This window comes from Lepus europaeus, chromosome 9, assembly GCF_033115175.1.
Source record: "Lepus europaeus isolate LE1 chromosome 9, mLepTim1.pri, whole genome shotgun sequence".
NCBI lineage: Eukaryota > Metazoa > Chordata > Mammalia > Lagomorpha > Leporidae > Lepus > Lepus europaeus.
Genome location: NC_084835.1, coordinates 25,806,973 through 25,833,186, shown reverse-complemented (window position 1 = coordinate 25,833,186; position 26,214 = coordinate 25,806,973). Strand labels below are relative to the sequence as shown.

General features: G+C 52.0%; 1 protein-coding gene across 1 annotated transcript; it reads right to left on the bottom strand.

The window, feature by feature from the left end:
• Positions 1-5,226: 5,226 nt before the first annotated feature.
• Positions 5,227-5,679, bottom strand: LOC133766237 (IQ domain-containing protein F5-like). Its single transcript, XM_062199956.1, has one exon. It carries the CDS (start codon positions 5,677-5,679, stop codon positions 5,227-5,229), a length of 453 nt encoding a protein of 150 aa, XP_062055940.1.
• Between the last annotated feature and the right edge of the window lie 20,535 nt (positions 5,680-26,214).

Sequence of the window (26,214 nt, the reverse complement as noted above, 5' to 3'; positions counted from 1 at the left end):
GTGAGTGTGTATATAAGTATTTTTTAAAAGTATAAAAGTATTTCCTCAATTTGAAAAAGAGCACAATAAAACCCTTGCCATTCACATTATACTTGCCAGTGAAAGACTCCATATTCTCCCAGTAAATGGGAATAAGGTAAGGATGTCAGCTCCCACTGATCTTTAACACAGTCCTCAAAGTGACTGCCCACGCAGCCGGAAAGACAAGAAAACCAAACAGAAGACAGACCATCAAGTAAGAAAGCAAACTGATGACATGATTGAATACACAGAATCCTCAGTAACCCAGAAAAACCAACCAAATGCTGTCTTCCAAACAGGCAGTGTTCAGAGAGGCCTCAGGTACCAGACAGACGAAACCCTAGCTGTGCATACCAACAATGAAAACAGCCTCACTGCATTCAGAGAGCCCTAATAAGAGAAATGTCTGCTTGTCAACCTAAGAAAGCACGCACAGGGCTTGTAACAACAAAATCCTGGTGGGAAAAAAGTCAGCTACGATCTAAATACATTGAGGGACTTACGGGGCCGGGGCCTGGGAGAGTCCACGTGGCACGCACGTCAATCTTCCCCACCCTCGGAAGCGAGCCGCCTACTCCATCTTCTCCGACAACAGCCAGCAGCAGGGGTGGGGGCCTCGCTGCAGCCCTGGGCCTGCCCAGGGCCTCTGGGCTCCCCACGCTGCCTTAGCTGGCCAGGGCCGCAGGATTCCCGTTGAGTTTAACTAGGAGTAGAGCAGCAATCACCTAAACGCTTTCTCCTTTTCTGGCTAGAAAGAGCTCTGTGTGGTGGCGCCGGGGGTGTGTGTTTGTATGTGTAGGTTTGTCCTGTCCTTGACTGTCACGGTTTCCTGCCGCCTTTGGCTCCATCTGGGTTACCATTGGGATTAAACACAGCCCACCTGTGAGTGATGGATTGAGAATAAGCGTGTAGACACTCTTATAGGAAATGGCACTTGTACCACATGTGCTCAGTGTAATGACTAAAATGATGGTATCGTGCATTTTTTTCCACATACTTTCTCCGTGTTCATTATTATTGCTAAGGAGCCCGTCTGTGATGGCTCACTTTTTTTAAAGTATCCTTCCACCTCCTTCAAGCACCCCTTTGTGACGATCCTAGGAGTGGATGGCCGGGGTGGGGTGGTTGTCACTGGCGGTGGGGGCAAGGTCTGCGAGCCCCCACCACCCCATCAGCGTTCAAGGTGCTGAACACGGGGCCCGTGTGTGCAAGAGCTGACGGCCGTGTGGGCCTGCTCGGGCGCAGCACCCTGGGGAGCCTTTCGCTCTGGCGGAGCCGTGCAAGACGCAGCCAGCCAAGTGAGGCAGAGGACTGCCTGTGAATTTGTCACCGTCACACACATGGGGCTCCCTTAGCCTTCAGCCCGTCACCCGGGGATTCTGAGGACCCAGGAACTATGGGCGGGTTTTGCCTCTGCTCGTCCCCCGAGTCACAGTCTCTCGTGGATACATTGGGACTGCTCTTGACCTGAGAACCCCACAGGTTCATGGAGCAGGGGGAGCTCTTTGCAACCCCAAAGCCTCACCTCGGCTGCCCTGCTCCTGCAGCCCCCGTGCTGGCCTCTGGGGTCTTGCCCTCCCCACACTTCTACTTCCACTCCCACCTCTGTCACTCCACATCCTCATGGGCCAGGCCCACCCTTCCCCAGTCCCCGCTGTGTTGTTCCTCGCCCGCCGTGGGGCCTGTGCACATCCTTCTCCCCGCCTCCCCGTCCTGTCCGTCTCCACACCCAGCACAGCGAGGGGACCAGGGGACAGGAGAGCGAGGCTGAGCCAGCCCCCGTGGGACCCGCGATGGAGCCTCCGCTTGCAGGCACCCTTCTATCCAGGGCCCCACCTACCTTCTCGGGTGTCACTTTCTCTTCTGGCTGAGGCTTCTGCAATCAGAGTGGGGCAGGGAGCAGGGGTGAGGACCAGCCTCTGGGCTAAGTCCCCACAGCCTCTGCTCCCCACTTTTCCTGGGGTCCCCAGACATCAACACTGCTTCCCTATACACGGAGCACCACCCCCGCCCCTCCCTGCCCAGGGCAGTGCCTGTGACCCAATCTTACACAGCAAAGGCTTCCCATGGTCAGAGGTAGTGGTTCAGGTCATCCTCCCCTGATGGTCGCTGCTCCCTTAATGCTGGCAGTGCCGGCAAGGGTGTGGAGGAGCCGGCCACGACATCACAAGGGCAGCTGTGACCAGCGGCCCGGTTGTCTTCCCCAGCTCCAAGCTGTCGGGTGAAGGGGAGACACCTGCCCGTTTCCCTCCTGCCGCAGGGGGACCAGAGTCCTCCGAGGGATCACTGCCCGTGGCAGTCTGTCCTTTCCCCAGTGTGACCTCCGGCATGGCCCACTCACAGGCCCACGCTGTGGGCAGGCACTGGGCAGAGCGGCTCCCGCCTGGCCACTGTGCTGGCAGCTGGCATGGGCTGTCCCCCACATCCCGGGCTTTCTGCCGTGGCGCCCGTCTCTGCAGATGGCGGAGTCCTGCTGTTACAGAGAGCCCACGGGGCCAGGAGGGGTCCTGATGGAGACACAGGGGCCAGTCTACCCCCTCCCCCTGCCCTCCTCGTGGCTGCTGGGTGGCTTAGTTCACAGCCTCTGTTCCTTAAAACCAACTTTGCATTCTGTGTCTGAAACTTCACAGCCCGAGGCACTTTCCCATCTGGGTTGCTGAGTCTGCGAGGGGCCCCGGCCCTGAGGACTGCTCTGGGGGCGGCAGTGGCCGTGTCTCCCAGGGGAGCAGTGCTGCGGGCTGCTCCCCAGACCACGGTCTCCGCCGTGGCGGGGCCTGTGCCTCTCAGGGCACTGTCTGTCCACTTGCTGCCACGTAGCTTCCTGCGTCTCTGCAGGGAACTCCACTCTGCCCCCCTCATCCCCCTGGTGAGGTGCTTGGTCATTTAGGTCAAGCTGCCGTCGGGGTTGACATCATTGTGACTATGTGAGCACTACTGGCACCGCGCTGGGAGCACCCTCAGATGCCAGCGCCTTCCCTGTGGGCTGTGGACCAAATCTGATTTGGTACTGAACTCTTATGGCACTTAAAGCCCCACGGTCATAAGCAAATGGCATGAAGAGGTTGGAAACTGAATCCATTGACGGTGTTTAGGAGGGGAGCCTGGAAAGAGGTCTTAGGCTTTCATAACAACACACCCAGGGGATGACCTTCCAGGGGCACACCCCAATGCCCTAAGATTGGGCCTGGGCTCATTTCTCTGCTCAGCAGATGACTGCCAGGCACCCACATCCAGCATGTTCCATTGGTTTTTCTCCTACCTTCTCCATCCATGAGTTAACTTGGAGTCACCTCTGATGATGCTGAATTGGCAGCCTCCTCCAGTCTCTGCGTAGCCACAGGGGACGTCTGGTGTGCAGGGCCGAGTCCTAAAGCAGGCAGCCACTCCATGCCCTAGCAGTCCTGACAGATGTCTCAGCACGGGGGCAGCCCCTGGGGAGCCCCTGCCTCGCGCCTAGCACGCACTCGCTGAGCGATGCAAAGTGGCGCCCCCTGGCGGTTGCGGTGTGTGCTTCTCTGACAGGGACGCGTGACCACGGGGATTCCAGCTGGGACACAGTGGACACGGGCAAGTTTCTCAGCCTCTGAGTGTCCGTTTCATCTTGGGAAAAGTAGCGCTAGCGGCATCATGCTCCTTCCTTGAGCTGAGTGGGGGTTCATGGTCAAGTCCGAGGGAGGGACCTCCCGGCTCCTGATACTGCTTCATGCTGGCTATTGGCATCTTTGTGTCCATTTCTGGATTTTGTCCTGGGCCTCCCTTCCAATTGTGTCCTCAACATTCTCGTGAATGGCTTCCGTGGACAGCCCCACGCTGGATAAACATTTTGTCAATGTCCTTTCCCAGGCCGCCACCTGCCTGTAAACCTCATTCACAAGGATCTTTAATTCCACAGATTTCTGTAACATCAACAAGGTCAAATACTGCTATTTCCATTTTGTAATTTTTTAAAAATATTCATTCATTTGACAGCCAGTTCCAGAGATGGGGGGAAGAGAGTGAGGGGGAGACACAGGCCAGCATTGTGGTACAGTGGGTTAAGCCTCTGTCTGCGACAGCAGCATTCCATGAGTGCCTGCTGGAGTCCTGGCTGCTCCACTTTGATCCAGCTCCCTGCTGTGCGCATGGGAGAGCAGTGGCAGATGGCCCAAGTACTTGGGCCCCTGCACCCATGTGGGAGATGTGGATAAAGTTCCAGGCTCTTGGCTTCAGCCTGGCCCAGCCCTGACTGTTCAGACCATTTGAAGAGAACCAGGAGATGGGAGATTTCTCTCTTTACCTCCCTCTCTCCCTGTTACTCTGCCTTTCAAATAAACAAATATTTAAAGAGAGATTCTCCCCCCCAAATGACTACAATGACTGGGGCTGGGACATTCCAGGAGCCTGGAACTCCATCCTGGTCTCCCACATGAGTGGCAGGGAACCATGCATTTGGGCTGTCTTCTGCTGCTTTCCCAGGTCATTAGCAGGGAGCTGCTTGGGAGGCAGAGCAGCCAGGACTCAAATTGGTGCCCATATGGGATGCACGCATTGCAGATGGCAGCTTAACCCACTCTGCCACAACCCCGGCTCTGATTTCGTAATTCTGTAAACCACTGCTTGCCCACCCAGGGCCACATGAATTTTCCATTTGGATTCTGGTTTACCGTTTACTTTTACGGCTTTTACTGTTGAATTTTGATGATTTTATGGAACTTCATGTATGTTGTTTGAAAGATTATTCTGCCAGTTTATAACTAGCCCAAGTAGATAAGTCTTTGTCTATCCAATAAAGCTTTTGTTTGCAGCATAACATCTTAATGACAGTGAACAAAAATTTTAAAAATATACAAATATGTATACCTGTACATACACACACACGAGAACACGAACCACTATTGTCAGGCACTCTTCTAGGTTGTAGCCCTACAGTCTTGCTTTCCTGGAGCTCACTTTATCATGGGAGGGCCAGAAAATAGACAAATACTGCAGTCCCAGCCCACTGCCCAGGGCAGACATTACTAATCAATCTCAAGTCCTACTCTTCCAGCACAGGGCTTTCAACCCCTTCTGCCCCTAGGACCCCAGACAACGCCTCTGACTGCTCTAAGCCAACTCGTGAGCTGCCACGGGGCTGCCACCATTCTCCCTGACCCTTCACTGAGACGGGGACCTCCTGAAGTTAGGGTAACACAGAGACCCAGCGATACGTGGTTGGAGCAGACCTGGTCAGTTCTTTATTGGGAAGGGGATGCAGTCTGTGATCCGACAAATCTGGGACCCTAGAAAGATGTCCAGCTCGAGTTTCAGCTGGCTTGCTGCGAGCTCATAGTGGCCCTGGAAGATACCACGAGTATGGCAACTGTGCCAGCGCCAGGAAATCTGGATGATACGAACAGCGTTGAGCAGTCGACAGTACCGCCTTCGGATGTGCCACATGCGGAACCAGGACTGCAGCCTGGTAGACGCCCACGTTTCCCGTGCATAGAAGTCCAGCGCCGCCCGCCGCCGCCTCTGCAGCAGGATCATCAGCGTGTGCCGCCACCAGCACTGGATGATCCAGGCTCTGAGCGCCGCGTGCAGCAGCGTGCGGCGGAGCAGCGTGCCGCGCCACCACGCCTGGATCTTCCGGGCAGCCGCATCACCGCTGGGGGGCGGCTTCATTTTCACGGGGAGGCGCATTGCAGGGAAAAGAAAAGACACTCAGCAAACATCCTGCACACAGCTGACAATCAGGCTATGCCAGAAGGGGTCCTGACCCTCTCATCAATAACCCTCCTCCTCCTCCAGCTCAGGAGCACCGAGCCGTGCAGCCTCTGAACGTAGGGAACCAGGTAGGGCTCCTGCCTCTGCCACTCTGCCGTGTCCGTGCACAGGAAAGGACACACGGCCTTGACTTCTGAGCCCCAAGGCCCCCCTGTGCAAACAGCCTAACACCAGGCCTTGTCCCATCTGGGCCTGAGCCCCTACCCAAGGACCCAAGGGCTTCCCTTCAGAGCCGCCCACCCGCTGCAGGCGAAGCACCTTCGCTCAGCTGCTCTCACACTCCAGCTCGTGCCCACAACTTCCCTGCCCCCACGCGCTAGGGGGACTTTCTCATTCCTTGCTCGCTCTTCCAGCTTTTCCACTGAAACGTTAGTGGACACACACAGACACGCTCACATATGCACACTTTTAGCCCTGGGTTTCCCCTGTCCAGGCCACGTGCTCCCCAAACACAGCCCTCTCCCGGCCCCTGCAGGGTCTGCTCCTCATCGGGGTTACCCCTCCCCCCCCCCCCACCTCCGTGCTTCAGTCCCGGGCTAAGAAGCAAACAGGAGAAGCAAGCCCGGGAGGAGTCGTCCCCACGCACTCCAGCGCTACACAGGACACTCGCTTGTCCTGGTTGGCCGGGACATCCTTGGTTGAGGGTGGCTGCTCTGCAGTAGGCATTAACAGCACCCCCTTCCCCTGACACGTGTGTCCTGGTCTGGACAGTGACCGACGTGGCCATCCACGCTATGGACCACGGAGAAGGAAGCCACCACTGGCGGGTGACACAGGTCAGAGCTGTTGTGGGTTGGGGCCACCCCACCTGGGGAGGCTGTGCCACCTACCTTTGGCTTTGGCTTTGGAGGTGGAGGAGGTGGTGGGGGAGGTAGTTTTACTGTTTTCTTTTCTTTCTCTTTCTTTGTCCACACTGTGGTTTCATCAACATCTTCAATTATTATTTCACAGAACTGGCCATCCTTCTGTAACCAGAGTCAAAGGGGAAAAGAGTGGCCAGCTGTTCCTTCCGCAATGGGATGTCCAGTCTGCCACACACTGACCTCTGCGTGTGCCCAGAGACCTAGACTTTGGATCTGTGTCCTGCGTAACTGTGGACATGCACCCTCCCCTGCCTGCACCTTTGTGGGAACTGGCCGTCTCTTACACAAAATCGAATGCCCATGACTTAGAAATGGATGGTTCGAATCCCCTCAGGTCTGCAATCCCCTACATGGCCCATGGTTAGGAGCCAGATGGATCCATCATGCTCAGGTCTGCACCCTTGCGGCCAGGGCTCTGGCAGGAAGAGTGGAGGTGGGAAGAGTGATGATGTCATAAGGGTAACTATGACTCGGGCATCACGCTGGCCCCCAACAATGACAGAGAAAATTATAGATATTCTTGTCCATTCTTTCCTAACATTTAGCTATGAAAGCAAGGCTCATTGACACAAAAGTGTTTATAGCTAATTATTTTGATTCCTTAGATGAAACCACAAAATTAAGACAATTGAAGCCTCTCTTGATAGAGAATTCAACCACATAAATTTCAGTTAAACCATGGAATTAAATATTGATGAGGAAGAATAAGTTTACAGCAAAATTCTTTTTTTTAAAAAAAAAAAAAAAAAAAAAGGACCTTCCATCTGTTGGTTCATTCCCCAAATGGCTGCAATGACTAGGGCTGGGCCAGGCTGAAGCCAGGAGCCCGGAGCTTCTTCCGGGTCTGCCATATAGGTGGCAGGGGCCCAAGGACCTAGGCCATTGTCCTGCAGAAAAATTCAGTCTAATTGATGAAACATAAAATTGAGAAAAATTCAATATCCAATGACAGAGAATTCAGTTACACAGATTTCAGTTAAACAATGGGACCAAATATAGATGAGGAAGATTAAGTTTGCAACAGAATTTTTTTAAAGATTTATTTATTGGGGCTGGCGCTGTGGTGTAGCAGGTAAAGCTGCTGCCTGCAATGCTGGCATCCCATGTGGGCACTGGTTCAAGTCCCGGTTGCTCCACTTCCAATCCAGCTCTCTGCTATGGCCTGGGAAAGCAAGAGAAGATGGCCCAAGTACTTGAGCCCCTGGAAGAAGCTCCTGGCTTTGGATTGGCACAGCTCTGGCCATTGCAGCCAATTGGGGAGTGAACCAGGGGATGGAAAACCTCTCTCTCTACTTCCCTTCTCTAACTCTTTCAAATAAATAGGTAAATCTTAAAAAATATTTATTTATTTATTTATTTATTTGAAAGGCAGAGCTACAGAGAGGCAGAGGGAGAGAGAGACAAAGTCTTCCATCTGCTGGTCCATTCCCCAAATGGCCGCAATGGCCAGAGCTGCGCCAATCTAAAGCCAAGAGCCAGGAGCTTCCTCCTGGTCTCCCACACAGGTGCAGGGACCCAAGGACTTGGGCCATCTTCTATTGCTTTCCCAGGCCATAGCAGAGAGCTAGATTGGAAGAGGAGCAGCCAGGACTCGAACCGGCACCCATATAGGATGCTGGTGTTGCAGGTGGAGCATTAACCCACTGCGCCACGATGCCAGCCCTGGCAGTTTCTAATACAGTGAAATGTGTAGCTAACCTATGATGAGCAGTTCCACTCCTAGGTATAGAGATGAGATGTGAAAACGTGTGATCACAACTACTTGTGCCTGAGTGTTCACAGCAGCTGTGTCCAGCAGGTCAGAGCTGGAACACCCCAAAGGTGTGCCTACAAGTGAGGAGACAGGGCTGTTCTGGCTACTCACAGAATGGAATGAGACTCAGAAATCAGGTACAGGGGCTGGCGCCATGACACAGTGGGTTAATCCTCCGCCTGCAGCACTGGCATCCTACATGGGCACCGGTTCTAGTCCCGGCTGCTCCTTTTCCAATCCAGCTCTCTGCTGTGGCCTGGGAAAGCATAAGATGGCCCAGGTCTTTGGGCCTCTGCACCCACATGGGAAACCGGGAGGAAGCTCCTGGCTCCTGGTGCAGCTCCAGCCGTTGCGGCCATTTGGGGAGTGAACCAACGGATGGAAGACCTCTCTGCCTCTCCCTCTGTCTGTAACTCTACGTCTCACATAAATAAAATCATTAAAATATCAGGTGCACATGAACTCACCAAATAACGTGGATGAATCTCAGCAGCATGGTGCTGACGGAAAGGCGCTTGGCAGAAAAGACGACCTGCAGGGTGATGTCACTGACAAATGCAAGAGCAGGCAAAGCTACTGATAACTCAGACTAGGCTGGGGATGTAAGAGGGATCTCCTGCAAACACCACAAAGAAAACAAGTAATTGTCAGCTTGTTTGGGGTGGTGGTTACCGGAGAATACAGAATTGTGAAAATTGCACTGGCACTGATGCAGGTTAAGCTGTTGCTTGCAACCCTGGCATCCCATATTCAAGCACTGATTTGAGGCCTGGCTGCTTCACTTCCCATCCTGCTCCCGGCTAATGTGCCTGGGAAAGCAGCGGAATTTGGTCCAAGTATCTGGGTCCCTGTCACCCCAACATGGGAGACTTGGATGGAGTTCCAGGCTTCTGCCTTTGGCCTTGCCCAGCCCTAGCCAGTGCAGCTATTTGGAGAGTGAACCAGCAAATGGAAGACCGGCCTCCCTCCCCCCCCCCCCCCCCACCTCACTCTAGTGCAGAGGGGCAGCCCTCCCTCCAGGCTCCCCTGCCCTGGCCCTGCCTGCTTCTCCTGGGAAGTGTTCAGTCCCCAGGGAGGAGGCGGCAGGCACAGCAGCTGTCCCTAGGCTCCTGCTCTGGCTGCATCCCCACCCCAGGAGGCGTGGCGCCCGCCCTGTCCCTGCTGTTGCTATGCTAAGGGGCCCTGCCTTGTGGGCTGCCTGCGAGCCCTGTGCTGGCCCTGAGGGCCCTGCCAGCATGGTCTAGACAAAGCCAGACCCCCTGGTTCTCTGCTCTGATTTGAGGTGCCCAGGCAGGGCCTGCTAAGCAATAGAGGCCAGTCTCTACAGTCCTTGGGGAAGGAGTCGGAGCGAGCAACCTGAGCACCAGAGTCTTGTTTAGAGACAGGAGTCAGTGGATCTGATGCGGAGCAGCACCCCAGAGTGCCTGTCCAAATGCCCACAGTGGCGGGAGAAGGGAACTCAATCCCGATCTCCCATGGGGGTGGCAGGCACCCAAACCCTTGAGCCATCAACAGCGGCTACCCGGAGTCCACAGTAGCAGGAAGCAGAAGGGAGGAGGACTCGGACCCGTGTGGGATGTGGGCAGCTTCACTGGTGCCTTACCCGCTGGGCTCAATGTCCCCCACTTTATTATTTTGGTGCTATACCTTTAAAATTGGATGTGTATTTTATCTTGGTAGCATGTCTCAAACCAGGACTAGCCACATTTCTGATGCCAACAGCCACATGTGGCTAAGGGCTACCAGATTTCATAGCAACCTGTGCAGAACGCAATATGTGATCTTACCTTGCCAGTGTCCGATAGAAATTTGGCGCTCTCACCTTACCGAGACAATTCAAGAAGCCAAGAACATTTTCCTTCCATTACCTTCCCACCTTGTATGATCGTGGTTTAAATTTAGTCCACATCCATTTAGATTTTCCCACGTATATCCTATTGTCATTGATCCTGACTCTCTGCCTGCCATCCAAGCTCATCCTTGTTCACCCTGAAGAATATCCGTTGGTATTTCTCAAGTGTCTGGGTTCTCAATCTTCGCCTAAGAAGTTCTGCATTTCAGCCTCCTTATTGAAGGATGGTTTCCACAGGTAGACCAGTAGTTCTTTCCTGTCCGCGTTCTAACAAGGGGACTTCCCTGTCCTCTTGCTTCCACTGCTCCTGCTGAGCACTCACCGTTAGGCTAATTGTCGAGCCTTTGAAATCATCTTTCTTTTTGGGAGCTTTCTGTTTGTCCTGGGTTTTTATACATTACGTGCCTATACTTACTTTTCTTTTGAATTTTTCCTGCTTGAGATTTATATGGTTTCTTGAATTTTTAGTTTTATGCCTTCCATTGGTTCTGGAAAGTTCTTGGCTATAATCTTTTCAGGTAGGGCCTTTGACGCACTCTTCTTCCTCTGGGGTGAGTCTCCTCGGGTGTATTTGACCTTCTCATTCCGTCTCCGGTCCCCTTTCACGGCTCCATGCTCAGGTCTCTGGGCTTCAGTCTACACGTTGGCTCCTGCCTGTCTTCCAGGTCTTTACCCACCTCTGCGTGTCTATGTGACCCAGTGAACTCATGCGTTGAATTCCTACCTGGATCACTGTGTCCCGTCATCTAAAATCCCCATGGGCTACGTTTTCAGCAGACACCTTTTCGGCTGGATTCTCATTTTCTCCCATTTTCTGTAGCACAACAGCGATTTTCAAGTTTACATCTGTGACTTCATTCTCTGGATCCTCTGAGTCCGTATCTGTTGTCCATTATTTCTCTGAAGTATTTTTTGTCCATCCCCACTCACACTGGGGAGTTGAGAGCCAGTAGTCGTTCAACGTCCCCCAGTCTGACAGCAACAGGATGAGGCTAACGGGAGCCCCATGAGTCCCCCCAGAGTGCATCTCATGTTGTCACCTCAGGCGGAGACGGTCCTTGTCCGGGGTTTTAGATTAAGATTTCTCACTGGGGTAGGCGTGGTTTGGTCGCTGCTCAGGACACCCGAATCCTGTATCAGAGGCCAGTCTTGGCCCCACTCCCTTCTAGTGCGTACCTTGGGGCCCAGCTCTCAAGTACTGGGGTCCCTGCCACCCATGTGGGAGACAAAGATTCAGTTCCAGGCTCCTGGCTTTGGCCTGGCCCAGCCCTGGCTGTCACTGTGGGCACTTGGGGAGTGCAATCAGTGGGTAGAAGATGCTCTCTCGCTTCCTTTCAAATAAGCAAAAATAAAATTTTTCATAGGTGAACAAGTGCAGGGAGGCGGTCTGGGTGAAGCTGGCCAGAAACCCTGTCGACCAGATTGAAATGCACGGTCCCCCACCCCCCCAGCCCTCTGCCTCTAGCATTTTCTACCCTCGGCTCAGGTCCACAGGAGTCCGGGCCAGCAGATGCTCCCTGGTAGGACAGTGTGTGAGCCAGGAAGGTGTCCCACCTCCCGACACAGGGGCTGCCTCAGGACCGCCCCAGGAGCTGTCCCCTCACATTCACGCTCTTGCCAAGGCCATGGCCTCTGAAGGGACCTCGCTCTCGCCCTTGATTCACAAAGCCCCTCCTCCATGTGTCACATTCTCAGCCCCTCTCTAGGGATCCCAATTTGTGTGCCTCGTCTTGCCGACTCCAAGCCCTCCTCCCACCCTGCCCCTCACTCGGCTTCTGCCACGCCGGCCGCCACAGTGCCCCTGCCCTGCTTAACGTCCACCCTCTCTCGGTCACCTCTTGGTGAGGCTTCCTCTGACTACCCAGACAAAGAGCAGACTTCCTCTGCATCCCAGCATGCTCCATCGTTGTCCCTTGCTCAATTTTTCTCTGAAACAGGGGCCGCCTGTGTTGTGACACAGCAGGTTAAGCCACCAACCGCAATGCTGGCACCCCACAGGAGTGCTAGTTTGAGTCCTGGCTGCTCCACTTCCGGTCCAGGTAACCTGATGATGCACCTGGGAAGGCAGTGGAAGACGGCCCAAGTGCTGTGCCTCTGCCGCTCAGGTAGGAGACCCGGATGGAATTCCAGGATCCAGCTGCCGTGGCCATTTGTGAAATGAACCAGCAGATGGAAAATCTTTCCCTGTTGCTCTATGACTCTTTTCAAATCAATAGATCTTCAGATTTTTCTCCAAGTACAAATTGAACATTCCTAATCTGAAACTGCAAATATGCCGACATGATGCCACAAACAGAAAACTCCACACTTTGAAACTTTGTTTCATGCACAAAATCATTTAAAATATTACATACAATTACCTTCAGGCTATGTATATGAGACATCAGTAAATTTTATGTTGAGAACTGGGTCCCGCCCCGAGACATCTCTTTACATATGTGCACACAGTCCCAAATCTGCCCCTCCCCCAAATCCAAACTCTGAAACACTTTTGGTTCCAGGTGTTTCAGACAAGGGGTGGTCAGCCTGCATTGCCGTCTGCATACACTCTGTATAACGGCGCCGAACACGCAGTGTCCTGCCTGCTTCGTTTCAGCCTGCTGGCCCCTCAGCCCCTCCGATGGCGTTTGGCACCTAGTGGGTGCTCAGTAATTAAGCAAAGAGAGCAGAGATGGACTCCAAGCCACTGCAATGAATCGCCTCCTGACCACCTGAGCACTTAGTCCCTGGGCACAGCAGGCTCCTGCTGGGTCACAGAGCCCGGTGTTCGCTTCCAAGATCACTGAGCTGGGAACTGTCCTTTGAAGGTTTGTTCATTCATCCCAAAACTACTGAACCCCTACTACATGCAGGTGCTCTTAGACTAAAGCCATGAATGAGGCCAGCCCAGCCACACCTGCACCCAAGTCCCATTCCCTGAGAGAGGCCAGGCACGTGTGGGCTTGCTATGCGCTGACAAGGCATTCAGAGACCACGCTGTCTAGTTCTAATCCTTAGCAGCCGGGCCAATGGATTCAAAATTTACCTACCAAGACCCTGGAAATGCTACTAACCTGCAAACTCCGAGACCCGGTGCTGTTATTTTTCTCTCCACTAGAGGGAGCTCTTCAACAGGCAAATTAGGAGGCTGTGGGTAATGCCTTTAAAAAAAAATTTTTTTTTTTTTAATTTGAAAGATACAGAAGGAGGAGGAGGGAGTTAGAGAGTGAGAGAGACAGAGATTCTTCCATCTTCTGGTTCACTCCCCAGATGACGGCAATGGCAGGGGCTGGGCCAGGCTGAAGCCAGGAGCTTCTTTCAGGTCTCCTCCCAAGCCCTTGGGCCGTCTTCCACTGCTTTCCCAGGCGCGTTAGCCTGGAGCTGGGTGGAAAGCAGAGCAGCTGAGATATGAGGCTCATGGGGCGCTGACACTGTAGGCAGAGGCTTAACCTATGCCACAGGCCCAGATGCTCTTAGATAACGGTTGTTTCGAGAAGTTCCCTTCTTCATGATTTTTTTAAAATTTTTTTTATTTGACAGAGAGAGAGAGAGAGACAAAGGTCAACACCTTCTGATTGGTTAGTAATAGAACAATTGATTTTCTTCAGGGAATATGGAATTTCTGAACCCAACGCCAGTTTAAAAAAAAAAAAAAAAAAAAAAAAAAAAAAAAAAAAAAAACCTCTTTGCATCCCTGGCGGGTCCAACTGCAAAGTGGGTGTCTTGAAGGAGGAGCAGAGCTTGTGACACCCCCATCCCTCTGAGTTGCAAGTATTGGGAGAGTCTTTTCCTGTTTGGAAAGTCATTAAAATCTATGTACCAGACCATCAGATTGCTACAGGACGGACGACTTTGGGTGCAGGGAGTTAAGTCAGCACTAGGGGTGCCCACATGCCATCTCCCAGTGCCCAGGGTGGAGTTCTGCCTCCGCTCCTACCTGCTTCCTGCTAACACACCTGGGAGGCAGCAGGCGGTGGTCCATGAGGCCGGCCAGTGGGGTGGGAGTCTGTGGGCCCCTGCAGACGTGGGTAGAACGTCCCTCACAAACACGCTGTCAGCGGGGGCTGGAAAGCTGTCTCCAGGCCCACGGGCATCTCCCCCACCGACAGCTTCTTGTGCTACATGTGGGACCTTGCAGCTTTAAGTCACTCCTTCAGGGTGCAAGCTTTCACTCTGAGCCGGCAGGGGAAGGGCTGAGCCCCTGGGAGTGCTGGACCGGCTCCAGGAGACCCTGGCTATCTTCTGTGACCTTGCATTTTTAAACCATGCCTTCAGCTTAGTTACAATCCTCCACCCAGAGCTAGCAGAGGAAGGGAGTCCAAGCCCCTAAGGAGACAGTCTCCAGGAGACCCCACCACCACCATCTCTTTGAGTTCCATGCCAATCAACATGTGTGTGTGAAACCCCCTGTCCAATGAGCACCCCCAATAGGATAACCCAATAGTACTGCCTTAAAAACCCGGGACACTTCCTCAAAGCCAGTGTCCTGCTCGGGCACTCCGCCTGCTCTCCTCTCGGACCAGAAGCTGTCTCTATCGCTTGCCAATCAAATAAAAGTTTCTGCCTCTTTGCAAACTGTTTCCCGGCTTTTTATTTCGATAATAAGCCAAGGAAAAGAACCCACGAGACTCACTCCAGCCACCGCCCTCCCCTCGGTGTCCAGTAACAGCCCAAGTATGGGAGTCCCTGCCACTCATGTGGGAGGCTGGGATGGAGCTGCTGGCTCCTGGCTCTGGCCTGGCCCAGCCCTGGCTGTTGAAGGCATTTGGAGAATGAAACCGTGCATGGAAGATTCCTCTTTCTCTTTCAAATTAATAGATAAAACAACTCTCTCAACAAAGGCTTCCAAAAAACAAAAAACCACAACAACACACCATAAGAAGAAAAACCAACCCCTAGTCAGAGAAAATGGACAGACAGTTCACAGACAAGAAACAGCTGGGAGGAGAACATCTGGATGTGTAAGGATGCTTAACTCAAAAAAATTAAAGAACAGACTCATGACAGGTCCTCTGGGCTGTCAAGGGTGGCGAGAAACAGGCAGTGTGAACTGACATGGATCAGAATGCAAATCAGCACCATGTCTTCGGGTAGCAATTTGACAATATCCATCAGAACCGAAAACGCGCAGAACCTGCTCCAGCCATCCTGCCATGGGAATTTTTGCTATGCAAATATCCCACGAAGTCACCCGCCTGACGTGACAACCACATTAGGGCATCACAAGAAGAGGAAACCGTCAGCCAATCTGATTTAGGAAGGCAAACATGAGCAAAGTGAACCCAGCAATGGTTTCACACAACACTTGAAGGAGAATTCACACCCAAGTGCAGGTCCGTCAGCCACTGCTCTTAGCTGCTAACAACGTAAGCGATTCGCACTCATCCCAGCAGAAAAGCAGCTGGAACAATATTTACTAGGTCATTAAGTTGTCAGGAATCAGACTCAGAACACAGGCAGATCAGGAAACTACACAGATGCCACAAAACGTGCCACGGGCCTGCTTGCCGGAGCCCAGCACCGGAATGTCCGCCTGCCGCCCTGCATCCCAAGCTGCAGACTGAAAACCACTAACAGGCACATCTGAGTGGCCAGACCGGGTCACGGGTCTGCCCAGGCAGCCGAGGGAGCTGGGGAAGCTAGGAACTGGCATGTCCAGCCCTCACCTCAGAGGCAGGCTGTCTCCCGACGAGGCAAGCAAGCAGAGTCCTCACACACGGGGAAGGGGCTGGGGGGGTCAAGGAGCCCATAATGCAGCCAGGCTCCCCCACCGTGAGGTTTCTGAGTAGACCGTGGGTCTCACTGACCATAGTAGCAGGTGCAACAGGAAAACCGTGCAACCCTCCCTCTGCAGTTGTAAAAAGGATCACATTTCTTTTCTTTAAAGACTTTGAAATCAAAAAAGTGTCTTGATTAATATATATATATATATATATATATATATATATATATATGACCTCATCAGAAGTGGAGGAAATGTACTTAGTCTGAAAAGGTTACATACGGGGTGGGTGTTGGGCACACTGGCAGGACACTGCTTGGGCCGCTCACATCCCTCAGGGAGAGAGGAGGGACAGAGAGAGACAGGCATCTACCCTGTGGAGGGGAGCCTTAAGGTTGACCAGTATTTGTAACTGACATGGTCAAAATCAACCACCTTAAAAATCCCCAAGAATCAATGCACCAACTATCAGAACTGTCAACTGCAAGGCAAATCTGATCCTGGTTGTCAGATTTCACCGTCAAGAAGTAAAGACACAGGCAACGGAATCAACCGTCAGCACGCGAAGCCTTGCAGACACGCACAGAACCTGCCAGCTCTTCACAGCGGGGACCAGTTGTTCAAGGCACTGCCACGCCCAGCCACAGCAGGAGCTTGGAAGCAGCACGAAGTGTAGACATGCTGCCACGCCCAGGGAGATAGAAAGCAAATAATAAAAACAAGTTACTAAAAATCTTACCTCATTGGAAATTAAGAAAAACCTTCGATGGAAGGAAAAATTAAAGTAAAATTGCCAGCTTCCCATAAAGTAATAAAAAATAGACACTTCCTAATAAAGCATGGGCTTGGTGGAAATTTCATAGCCTCAGAGGCCTTCATTGTCATAGAAAGAAGACAAGAACTGTGGGAACTCCGTAGTCAGTGCGACAATGAGAAAAGTCAAATACAACAAAGTAAGCCAACAGAAATGAGTGCTGGGGAGTAAAGAACAAGCCTGAACTAATGGAAAGGAAAACTGAAAATACTCAAGGTTAGCTCAGAAGCTGATTTTTAAAAAATAAATAAAGGGGGCTGGTGCTGTGGCATAGCGGATAAAGCTGTCATCCCATATGGGTACCAGTTTGAGTCCTGGCTGCTCCACTTCTGATCCAGCTCTCTGCTATGGCCTGGGAAAGCAGTGGAAGATGGTCCAAGTGCTTGGGCCCCGGCACCTGCGTGGGAGACCCAAGGAAGCTCCTGGCTCCTGGCTTCGGCTCAGCGCAGCTCCTGCCATTGTGGCCATCTGGGGAATCAACCAGTGGATGGAAGACCTCTCTCTCTCCCTCTCTCTCCCTCCCTCCCTCTCTGTCTCTCCTTTCTCTGTGTAACTCTGACTTTCAAATAAATAAATCTTTAGAAAAAAAAACACAGAAGATAGGAAAGGAAAACTGAGGCATTACTATAAATGTGGCAACTTTTAAATTATATTAACAGAATACTCTATGCAAACTTAGGGCAAACTTGAAAATATTGAGGAAATGGGCGATTTCCTAGTGGACTCTAAATTTACAAAATCAATCCAGAAAAAAGTAGAAAAGTTGAGCAGACCAGTTACTACAGAAGATTAGCGATACCGTATGTTAAATATTGCCCCAGAACCAAGTGGTTTCATAGCTTCCTTTTTTTAAAGCTATAATTTATTTATTTAAAAGTCTGAGTTGCACAGAGAGAGGAGAGGCAGAGAGAGAGAGAGAGAGATAAAGGTCTTTCATCTGCCGGTTCACCCCCCAGATGACTGCAATGGCCAGAGCTGTGCCAATCCAAAGCCAGGAGCCAGGAGCTTCTTCTGGGTGTCCCACATGGAGGCAGGGGCCCAAGGACTTGGATCATCTTCTACTGTTTTCCCAGGCCACAGCAGAGCGCTGGATCGGAAGTGGAGCAGCCGAGTCTCGAACTAGGGTCCATATGGGATGCCAGCGCCTCAGGCCAGGGCGTTAACTTGCTGCCATGGCGCCGGCCCCTGATTTCATAGCTTTTTACTTAATCTCTATGGAGGAGGTCATTCCAGAGCTATTTAAGCTAGTCTACATAATCAAGAAAATAAAGGAGACACCTCGCTTATTCATTTTACAAACCAGCTTAACCTTAACACCAAGGCCGATAGAGAGGCCCCAAAGAGAAAGGCAGACCAGGCCTGGCCAAGTTTTCTGTAAAGAGCCGAATGGTCTGTGGCAATTATTCAACTCGCTTGTCAAAGCAGCTCCGGGAAACACGTAAGTAAGTGGGCACAGTGGTGTTCCAATCAATCTTTCTGGGCACTGATATTTGAGTTTAATTCTCACATCATAAAACATTCTTCTTTCAACTATTTTGGCAACTATTTAAAAATGTAAAAACTAAGCTTATGTCATGGACTGTTAAAACCAACCAAACAATTGCACAGTATGCTGGATCAGCCCCAGCACAGTAGTCTGCTGACCGCGATAGCCCAGTGTCACTGATCACTATCGATGTAACAGTGTGCAATCAAACACCAAAGGCAACCCAGCCACGTGTCCAACGAGTAAGGCAGGAACAGGCAATACGGTTTATTCCAGAAATGCCGCAGCGTTGAAATCTTCTCCAGGCTCCTGTGCTAGTCAAAGCTCTGGGCACCGCAGGCCTCTACCCCACCTCTTTCTGAGCAGTTTGGAAGGTGACAGGAAGAGAAAGAGAAGAGCTAAATTCCCTAGAGGGTCAGAAAGTGTGCAGCTGAGAGGGACATGTGGCCTACTTGCCGAGAGCCTCCATCCAGCCTGGTGTTCAGAGATTTCCTTTCCTTTTCTTTTTCTCCCTTCCTTTCATCTATGTTTTTAAAGTCAGAGAGAGAGAGAGAGGTCTTCCATCCACTGGTTCACTCCCTAGATGGCCACAACAGCCAGGGCTGGGCCAGGCCAAAGCCAGAAGGAGCCAGAAGCTTCCTCCAGGTCTCCCATGTGAGCGCAGGGGCCCAGACACCTGGGCCATCTCCCACTGCTCTCCCAGGCCATTAGCAGAAGTAGAGCAGCGGGGACATGAACTGGGTGCCAGTATGGGCTGCTGGCACAGTAGGTGATGGCTAAAGCCAGGAAGTGGAAGGAGGGCTGGGAGGCAGACTGCCCAAGTTCCCACCGCCCGCAGAGGGTACCATAGTACCAAAGGCTTAAAAATTTCCTTTATCAGGGCTGGTGTTGTGGCACAGCAGGTTAAGCTACTTCCTGCAATGCCAGCATCCTGCATGGGCACCAGTTCAAGTCCTGGCTGTTCCACTTCTATCCAGCTCCCTGCTTATGTACCTGTAAAAGCAGAAGATGGCCTAAGTGCTTGGGCCCCTACGCTCGAATGGGAGATCCCAAAGAAGTGCTTGCTCACTTGTTCTCTTGCTCTCTCTCCTTCCTCCCCTCCCTAACTCCACATTTCAAATAAAATCTTTCAAAAAATTTACATTTTTTTAATCTTTTATGGGGTGTAGTATTATAATTTAATGCATGTATGTAATGTGTAAAGACCCAATCAGGGTACTTAGTATTTCTATATCCTCAAATACGATCATTTCTCTGCACTAGGAGTCTTAAGATGTGTCATTAAGGAGCCAGCGTTGTGGTGTAGCAATGCCTGCATCCTGTATGGCTTTCAGTTCAAGTGCCAGATGCTCCATTTCCAAACAGTTCCCACTGCTGTACCCAAGAAAGCAGAAGACGGCCCAAGGACTTGGACCCCTGACACTCATGTGGGAGACCCAGATGGAGTTCCTGGCTCCTGGCTTTGGCCTGGTCCAGCCCTAGCCGTTGTGGTCATTTGGGGGAGTAAACCAGTGTTGGAAGATCTCTTTCTCTGTGTCTTTGCTTCTCTCCGTGTCACTATACATTTCAAAATAATAAAGACATCTTTAAAAATTAGATAAAATAAACAAAGGAATTCCCATTTGTGAGGAAATGGATGAATAATTAGTGGTACTTGCATTTCATGAAATGTTAATTATCAATTAACGAATGTTAGATCTATGGTAGGTGATTTCGTGATGTTTCCACAACATATTATAAAGAAAAGCAAGGTGCAAAAAGCTTGATCTTGGGACCGGCGCTGTGGTATAGAGGGTAAAGCCGCCACCTGCAGTGCCAGCACCCCATAGGGGCACCGATTCGAGTCCCGGCTGCTCCACTTCCGATCCCGCTCTCTGCTGTGGCCTGGGAAAGCAGTGGAAGATGGCCCAAGTGCTTGAGTCCCTGCATTCGTGTGGGAGACCTGGAGGAAGCTCCAGGCTTCAGATCGGCACAGCTCAAGCAGTTGCAGCCAACTGGGGAGTGAACCAGTGGATGGAAGACCTCTCTCCTCTCTCTGCCTCTGCCTCTCTAACTCTGCCTTTCAAATAAATAAATCAATATTAGAAAAAAAAAATACCCCGATCTCATCTTGCACAGCAAAGACAAAGTGCCCACACGTGGCCTAGATGGACGGACAGGCGCGATGGTCCGAGCGGCTGGGAAAGCTGCGGAAGGCCACACAACGGGTGTTCAGATTGTTTGAGAAAGGGAGAGTACAGAGGCTAGGGGGAGGAAGAGGGGGGAGGGCGAGGAAAGGCAGAGGGGACAGACATGCAGTGAGAAGACATTTCCAGACAGAATTTGACCAAGAGCCGTGGAACAACGTGGAGCCATCCAGCAGAAAGCCAGTGGAACACTCAGACGCCACAGCGGCCTCACACCCTCTTAGGAGGGCTGATCCCAGCTCCTCGCAGATGAAGAACCAGGAACTCACACCAGAAGTTACCAGTAGGTTTCCGGTTTAACGTGTGCGAGTGAAAACTGCATAGGACTTCCTCTTCTAGGCAGAGAAGAGGCAGGGATCCGATTCGCCCTCCAACTTGAAACAACCGAAACAGCAAGAACAACCCCCAGCTGCACACGCCCGGTGTTGCCAGCGCTGTTTTAAGACACGGGACACTCAACACCAAAGGACACCCCTGAGACAGGAGGCACACACGGCGACTCCCTGACCTGGCCAGGCCGTGGCACGGTGGTCTGGGGGACCGTCCCGAGCCAAGCTGAAGAAGTCCAGGCAAGCCAAGGGGCCAGGATTCACCAGGCAGAACCCAGAGAGGAGAGAGCTGCAAGGAGCCTGCAGACCATCGGGGGCCCCCGTGGGGTATCCAGGAGAGCACCCGTCAGCACGCGCCAGGGAGGAAACCACCGGAAACAATTCCAACAGCACCCAGAGTGCACAGGGGGTTAGGGACAGTGTCTGCCCGGCGGCCAGAACAGGGAACCTCAGCTTGCCAGGCACTGGATGCAGTATCCGGAGGAGGCGTTCCTCAGTACTGCGCAATGGCTAACCCAAGACCAAACGCAGCTCTCACCTCAGCTATCACAATTTGCACACAAGACCCAAAAGGATCAAACTTTTCTCCAAGTTACGCAACTGCACCCCAGGAAAAAAAAAAAAAAGGAATATTTATAGGAATGCAAAAAATATCCAGCATGCAACAAAGTAAAGTTCTCAATGTTTGGCATCCAAGTAAAAATTACCAGGCATAACAAAAATACAAAGCATTATGAGCAAAAAATAAATCAATCAAAACTGACCCAAATATCAGAGTTAGAAGACAAGGACATAAAAGCGGTTACTTTAACTGCATTCCATATGGTCAAAATTTAAAGAGAGAGAGGCAGGAAAGATATAAAAAAAGACCCACACAGAACTTCTAGAGATGTAAATTATACTGAGATGAAAAGCAAAACTGGTGGACTTCACAGATTAGACGTAGCAGAAGAAGCCATTGGTAGACAGGAAGATGTAGCAGTAGAAACTGTACAAGCTGTAACAATAGGAACACAGAACAAAAGAAAACCGTGCCAGTGAGCTGTGGAACATTGTGTCCTCTGATCAACATGTAGTCCCAGAGGAGACAACGGGAGGACGAGACAGGAAAAACTATCAGCAACACCTCGGCTGAAAAACCTTCAAACTTGATGAAAACTATACACTCACAGCTCCAAGGTCAATGAAGAGCAAGCATCAGACACAGGAAAAAAGTCGATGGGAACTGCTTCTGGCCTCCATTCACGTGAGTGGACTTGGACAGGGAGCTCCAGGGACAGCTGTCCCACCAACATTTTATTTGCTTTTATTTTATTTGAAAGAGCAGCAAGAGCACTCCCATCTGCTGAACCACTTCCCAATGCTTCAATGGCTGAGGTCAGGCCAGGCTAAAGCCCAGAGCCAGGAGCTCAGTCTGGGTCTCCCATGTCGGGGGCGGGAACCCAAGTACTTGAACCACCACAGGCTATCAGCTAGGGTGCTGTAACTGGGAGTGGAGCTTGGACTTGAACCCAGGCAGTCGGCTATGGGGTGTGGGTGTCCCAAGTGGGATCTTCATGATTGCACCAAATACCTGTCCCTGTCAAGTCAATATATTGACTGCGACCTCAGTAGAGAGCCCGAGGCAGCACCACCCAGGAACAACGCGCCCGAACACGCACGGAAACTGGGAGGTACAAAATGTCAGTTGCTTTACATGCACACGCGTACATGTACACAGGCAACTTGGCAGAACCTCCAGTTAACAACTAGAGAGTAGTCATTTCTGTGCTGTGTGAACGCTGGAACTAAAGTAACAAATCAGGCTCTCCAGCTTGCAATCACCTTCGTCATGGAACCCACATCTCCGATTACAAAGTGAGCAGCTCCTCCTGGCAGACATCATTCTAGAATCCCTTCCGTGTTTCCAAAGCAAATGAACACATCTCCAAAGGACAGAGAGCAAGCGAGCATGTGAGCCAGACAGCCGGCTAGACCGACACACACAGTCACTCATCCTCTGGTTCATTCTTGCACCACGTGGGACCTGGCACTCCCCTAGCCTCTGGGCAGACCTGGAAAGGCCCCAGTGCACATCTGTACCCCAGGATGGGGAAGGAGCCCTTGTTGGACGGTATTGCTAGAGGGACTAGTCCAAGTACCACCAGGTCTGGGTACAGCAGGGAACTGCAGCTCCACGTTAAATGAAACCAGTGATGCCAGTGTTCAACATTCATCTGACCTCTTCAAATGGCCCCAGAGAGTCTCACCTCTGGCTGACAGCTGTTTGATTTTCCAGATTCTAACCCCAACTGGCTGGCTGTGCTGTGCAGCTCGGCCCCACCCACCATTACCTGAAGTCAGGCATCCTCCTGCCTAGAAGTCACCAGGTTCTTCTTGGCTCAAGGCCATACATGCACGTCCAGTTTACACCGCCTGCCGCTGGAAACGTCCCAGTTGTCAGAAAAAAGTGTCATTCAAGCCTTTACGTGATGCACCCCTGAGGACTCTCAACAGTTACTTGGTTCTGTGAGTCCTGCAGTCACTCACAACAGACGCTGCTCAGGGCTGCTACAATAGGGGCAGCTGGGGGCAGCTAGACCAAGCCCCAGCCTACCCGTCCTGGGCTGCTGCCCAAAAGGTGAAAATGCCGGTGATGACTGCCCTCTCCCCCATTGTCAGGGGAAACACAGACGACAGGCCCCAGCCCAAGACCATAAGGGAAAATACCACCCCTACCAGCCCCAGGCCCTGGGCCATGAGACCACGGCTGACAAACCTCGCCGGGACTTGGCTGCAGGACTCAAAGTTGCCTTTCTGAGTTTCCCAGTGAGAACTTCTTGGCTCTACATTTTGCCAAGCGAATGCTCTGCCTTCCATGGGCCTCCCAGGCTTACGTTACTGCCTAGGATTCTACCACGACACCCACCGCGAAGCTCTTGGCTGGTGGCAGCAGCCTGGGCAGGCTGAGGCAAGTGTGCCTACCCACACCATCGCCAGAGCTGCCAGTAACCTTACCGTCCTCCGACTGCTATCTCCTCCATGGAGCTGACGGATTTCTGTGTCCTCCGGGGAGGGGGGCGGGTGAAGCCATCTCGACTTGGGTCAGGAGAGTTACTGTTCACCCCTGCTGCCCTACACCTCCCACACCACCTGCTGCTTTCACCCCCTCCCCTTCTGCCTGGGGCACGTCCCCGGAGATCTCCCCTGCCACAGATGAGGACCATTCTGCCCCCTTCCACTACCTCTTGGGTCCAGTAGTCCCAATACCTTCATACAGTGGGCTGAAATTGGAACCGCACTTCTCAGAAAAGTGTTGGGCCTGTCACTCTGGTCCCCACCAAAGCGTCTCCCTAAAGTAGGCAGTCCGACTCCTCCCGATTCTGCAGTTACCAGCACTGTGGGTTTCACTCCTGCCAACACGGAACCCTAAATTACAGCCAAGTCACTCACTCTCCGCAGTATCCATTTGTCCCACTGGGTCACCACGCAGAGTTCATTCTTTCCATACACTGCCCTTGATTTAACACAGCTTGGAGCTTGTCCACGAGGGAGCTTGTCGCCACCCTATCTTTCGGCTCCTAGGGCTATGACAACCCATTTTTGAGTTTCCAGCTTCATCCACGAAGGTAGACTGTGCTCTTATGGAACCCGGGACTCATCTCATCCACTTTTTATCCCCACGTTCCCACTCCTTCCCCCCGGGCTCCAATGCAAGGACAACAAGAGCATCCAGACCCAAGTCTGTGCCTTGAGACCCGTCCCAGTGCCTTTGGGCCCTCCCTTACATTTCAGCCCATCAAGCCCTCTCCTGGCTCCCAGCAGGGCCACATGCATCCCGACACTCCTCTTGGGAGCAGGACTGTCACTCTCACTAGCAGGACCGAGGCTGAGCGCAGCTGCTGTCTGCACGCGACAACAAACCATTCAGGCCGATACACAGGTGTCAGCTGTACTGGCTGAACACATTAGCCTGTTCCAGCACGGCCTTGCCCTGATGCAACACCCACATGACTCCTCAGCCCAGATGGTATTAGGTAATCGCCTCACCCGTGTGTGTCTGTCTGTGTGTCTGTGTGTGTCTCTGTGTCTCCACACTATTAAAAGGGTGGGTGGGGGGTGGTTCTGCACCATCTGGGGAGCAACCTGCTCCATGCACATAAATAACTCTGGCCAAGTGCAAGCCAATCTAAAAGCCATAGCTCATCGACTACCAGCATTTTACAACCTTACCCTGCTTCACAACGTTCTCCCGCCACAGCTCCGGCCCTCCTTAAAGGCCTTGACCTTTGATCTGTCTTGACCCACGCAATGGGGCAGGATTTCAGGTCACAGCGCATGACTCCAGGTTGTTTGTGTGGTTAATTATGCTCATCAAGCTGCCACATCCCAGTTTGTCCGGCTGCCTTCACTGTCTCCACTACTCAAACAGCACAGTCACCAGGCCCAGAGTGGACACAAGGCAGGACGGCACCGGCCCACGTGCCTATTTCTGTCAGGCTCTGCACATTCAGAAAGCGGGGGCTAGGGGCTGGTGCTGGGGTGTAGTAGGTTGAGCATCTGCCTGCAGCACTGGCATCCCATGTGGGCCCCGGATCTAGTCCCAGTTGCTCCTCTTCCAGTCTAGCTCTCTGCTGTGGCCCAGGAGGGCAGAGGAGGATGGCCCAAGTGCTTGGGCCCCTGCACCCACATGGGAGACCCGGAAGAAGCTCCTGGCTTCGGATCAGAGCAGCACCAGCCGTAGCGGCCACTTGGGGGGTTAGCCAACGGAAGGCAGAACTTTCTGTCTATAACTCTAACTGTCAAGAAAAAAAAATTCGTCACCATTAAAACTGCAGAAGTGCATCATTTCTAACAATTTGTTTGACAAGGATTTAAAAGTTTGACAAAACACTATATTTGTAGTAAAACTGACACACAGGCATTTCTTATTTTCTTTTTGCTTTTGCTTTTTTATTTAGCCTGTGTTTTTTTTTTTTTAAAGATTTATTTATTTAGAGGGGCGGCGCCATGGTGCAGTAGGTTAATCCTCCACCTGCAGCGCCGGCATCCTATATGGGCGCCAGTTCTAGTCCCGGGTACTCCTCTTCCAATCCAGCTCTCTGCTGTGGCCTTGGAAAGCAACAGAAGTTGGCCCAAGTCCTTGGGTCCCTGTACGCATGTGGGAGACCAGGAAGATGCTCCTGACTCCTGGCTTTGGATCGGCGCAGCTCTGGCCATTGCGGCCATTTGGGGAGTGAACCAACTGATAGAAGACCTTTCTCTCTGTCTCTCTGTTTCTCCCTCTCACTGTCTGTAACTCTACATCTCAAATAAATAAAGTATTTTTAAAAAAAGATTTATTTATTGGCTTAAAAGGCAGAATTACAGAGGGAGAGAGATCTCCCATCTGCTGGTTCACTCCCCAAGTAACTGCAATGGCCAGAGCTAGCAGCCAGGAGCCACTTTCAGGTCTCTCACGTGGTGCAGTGGCTTAAGCACTTGGGCC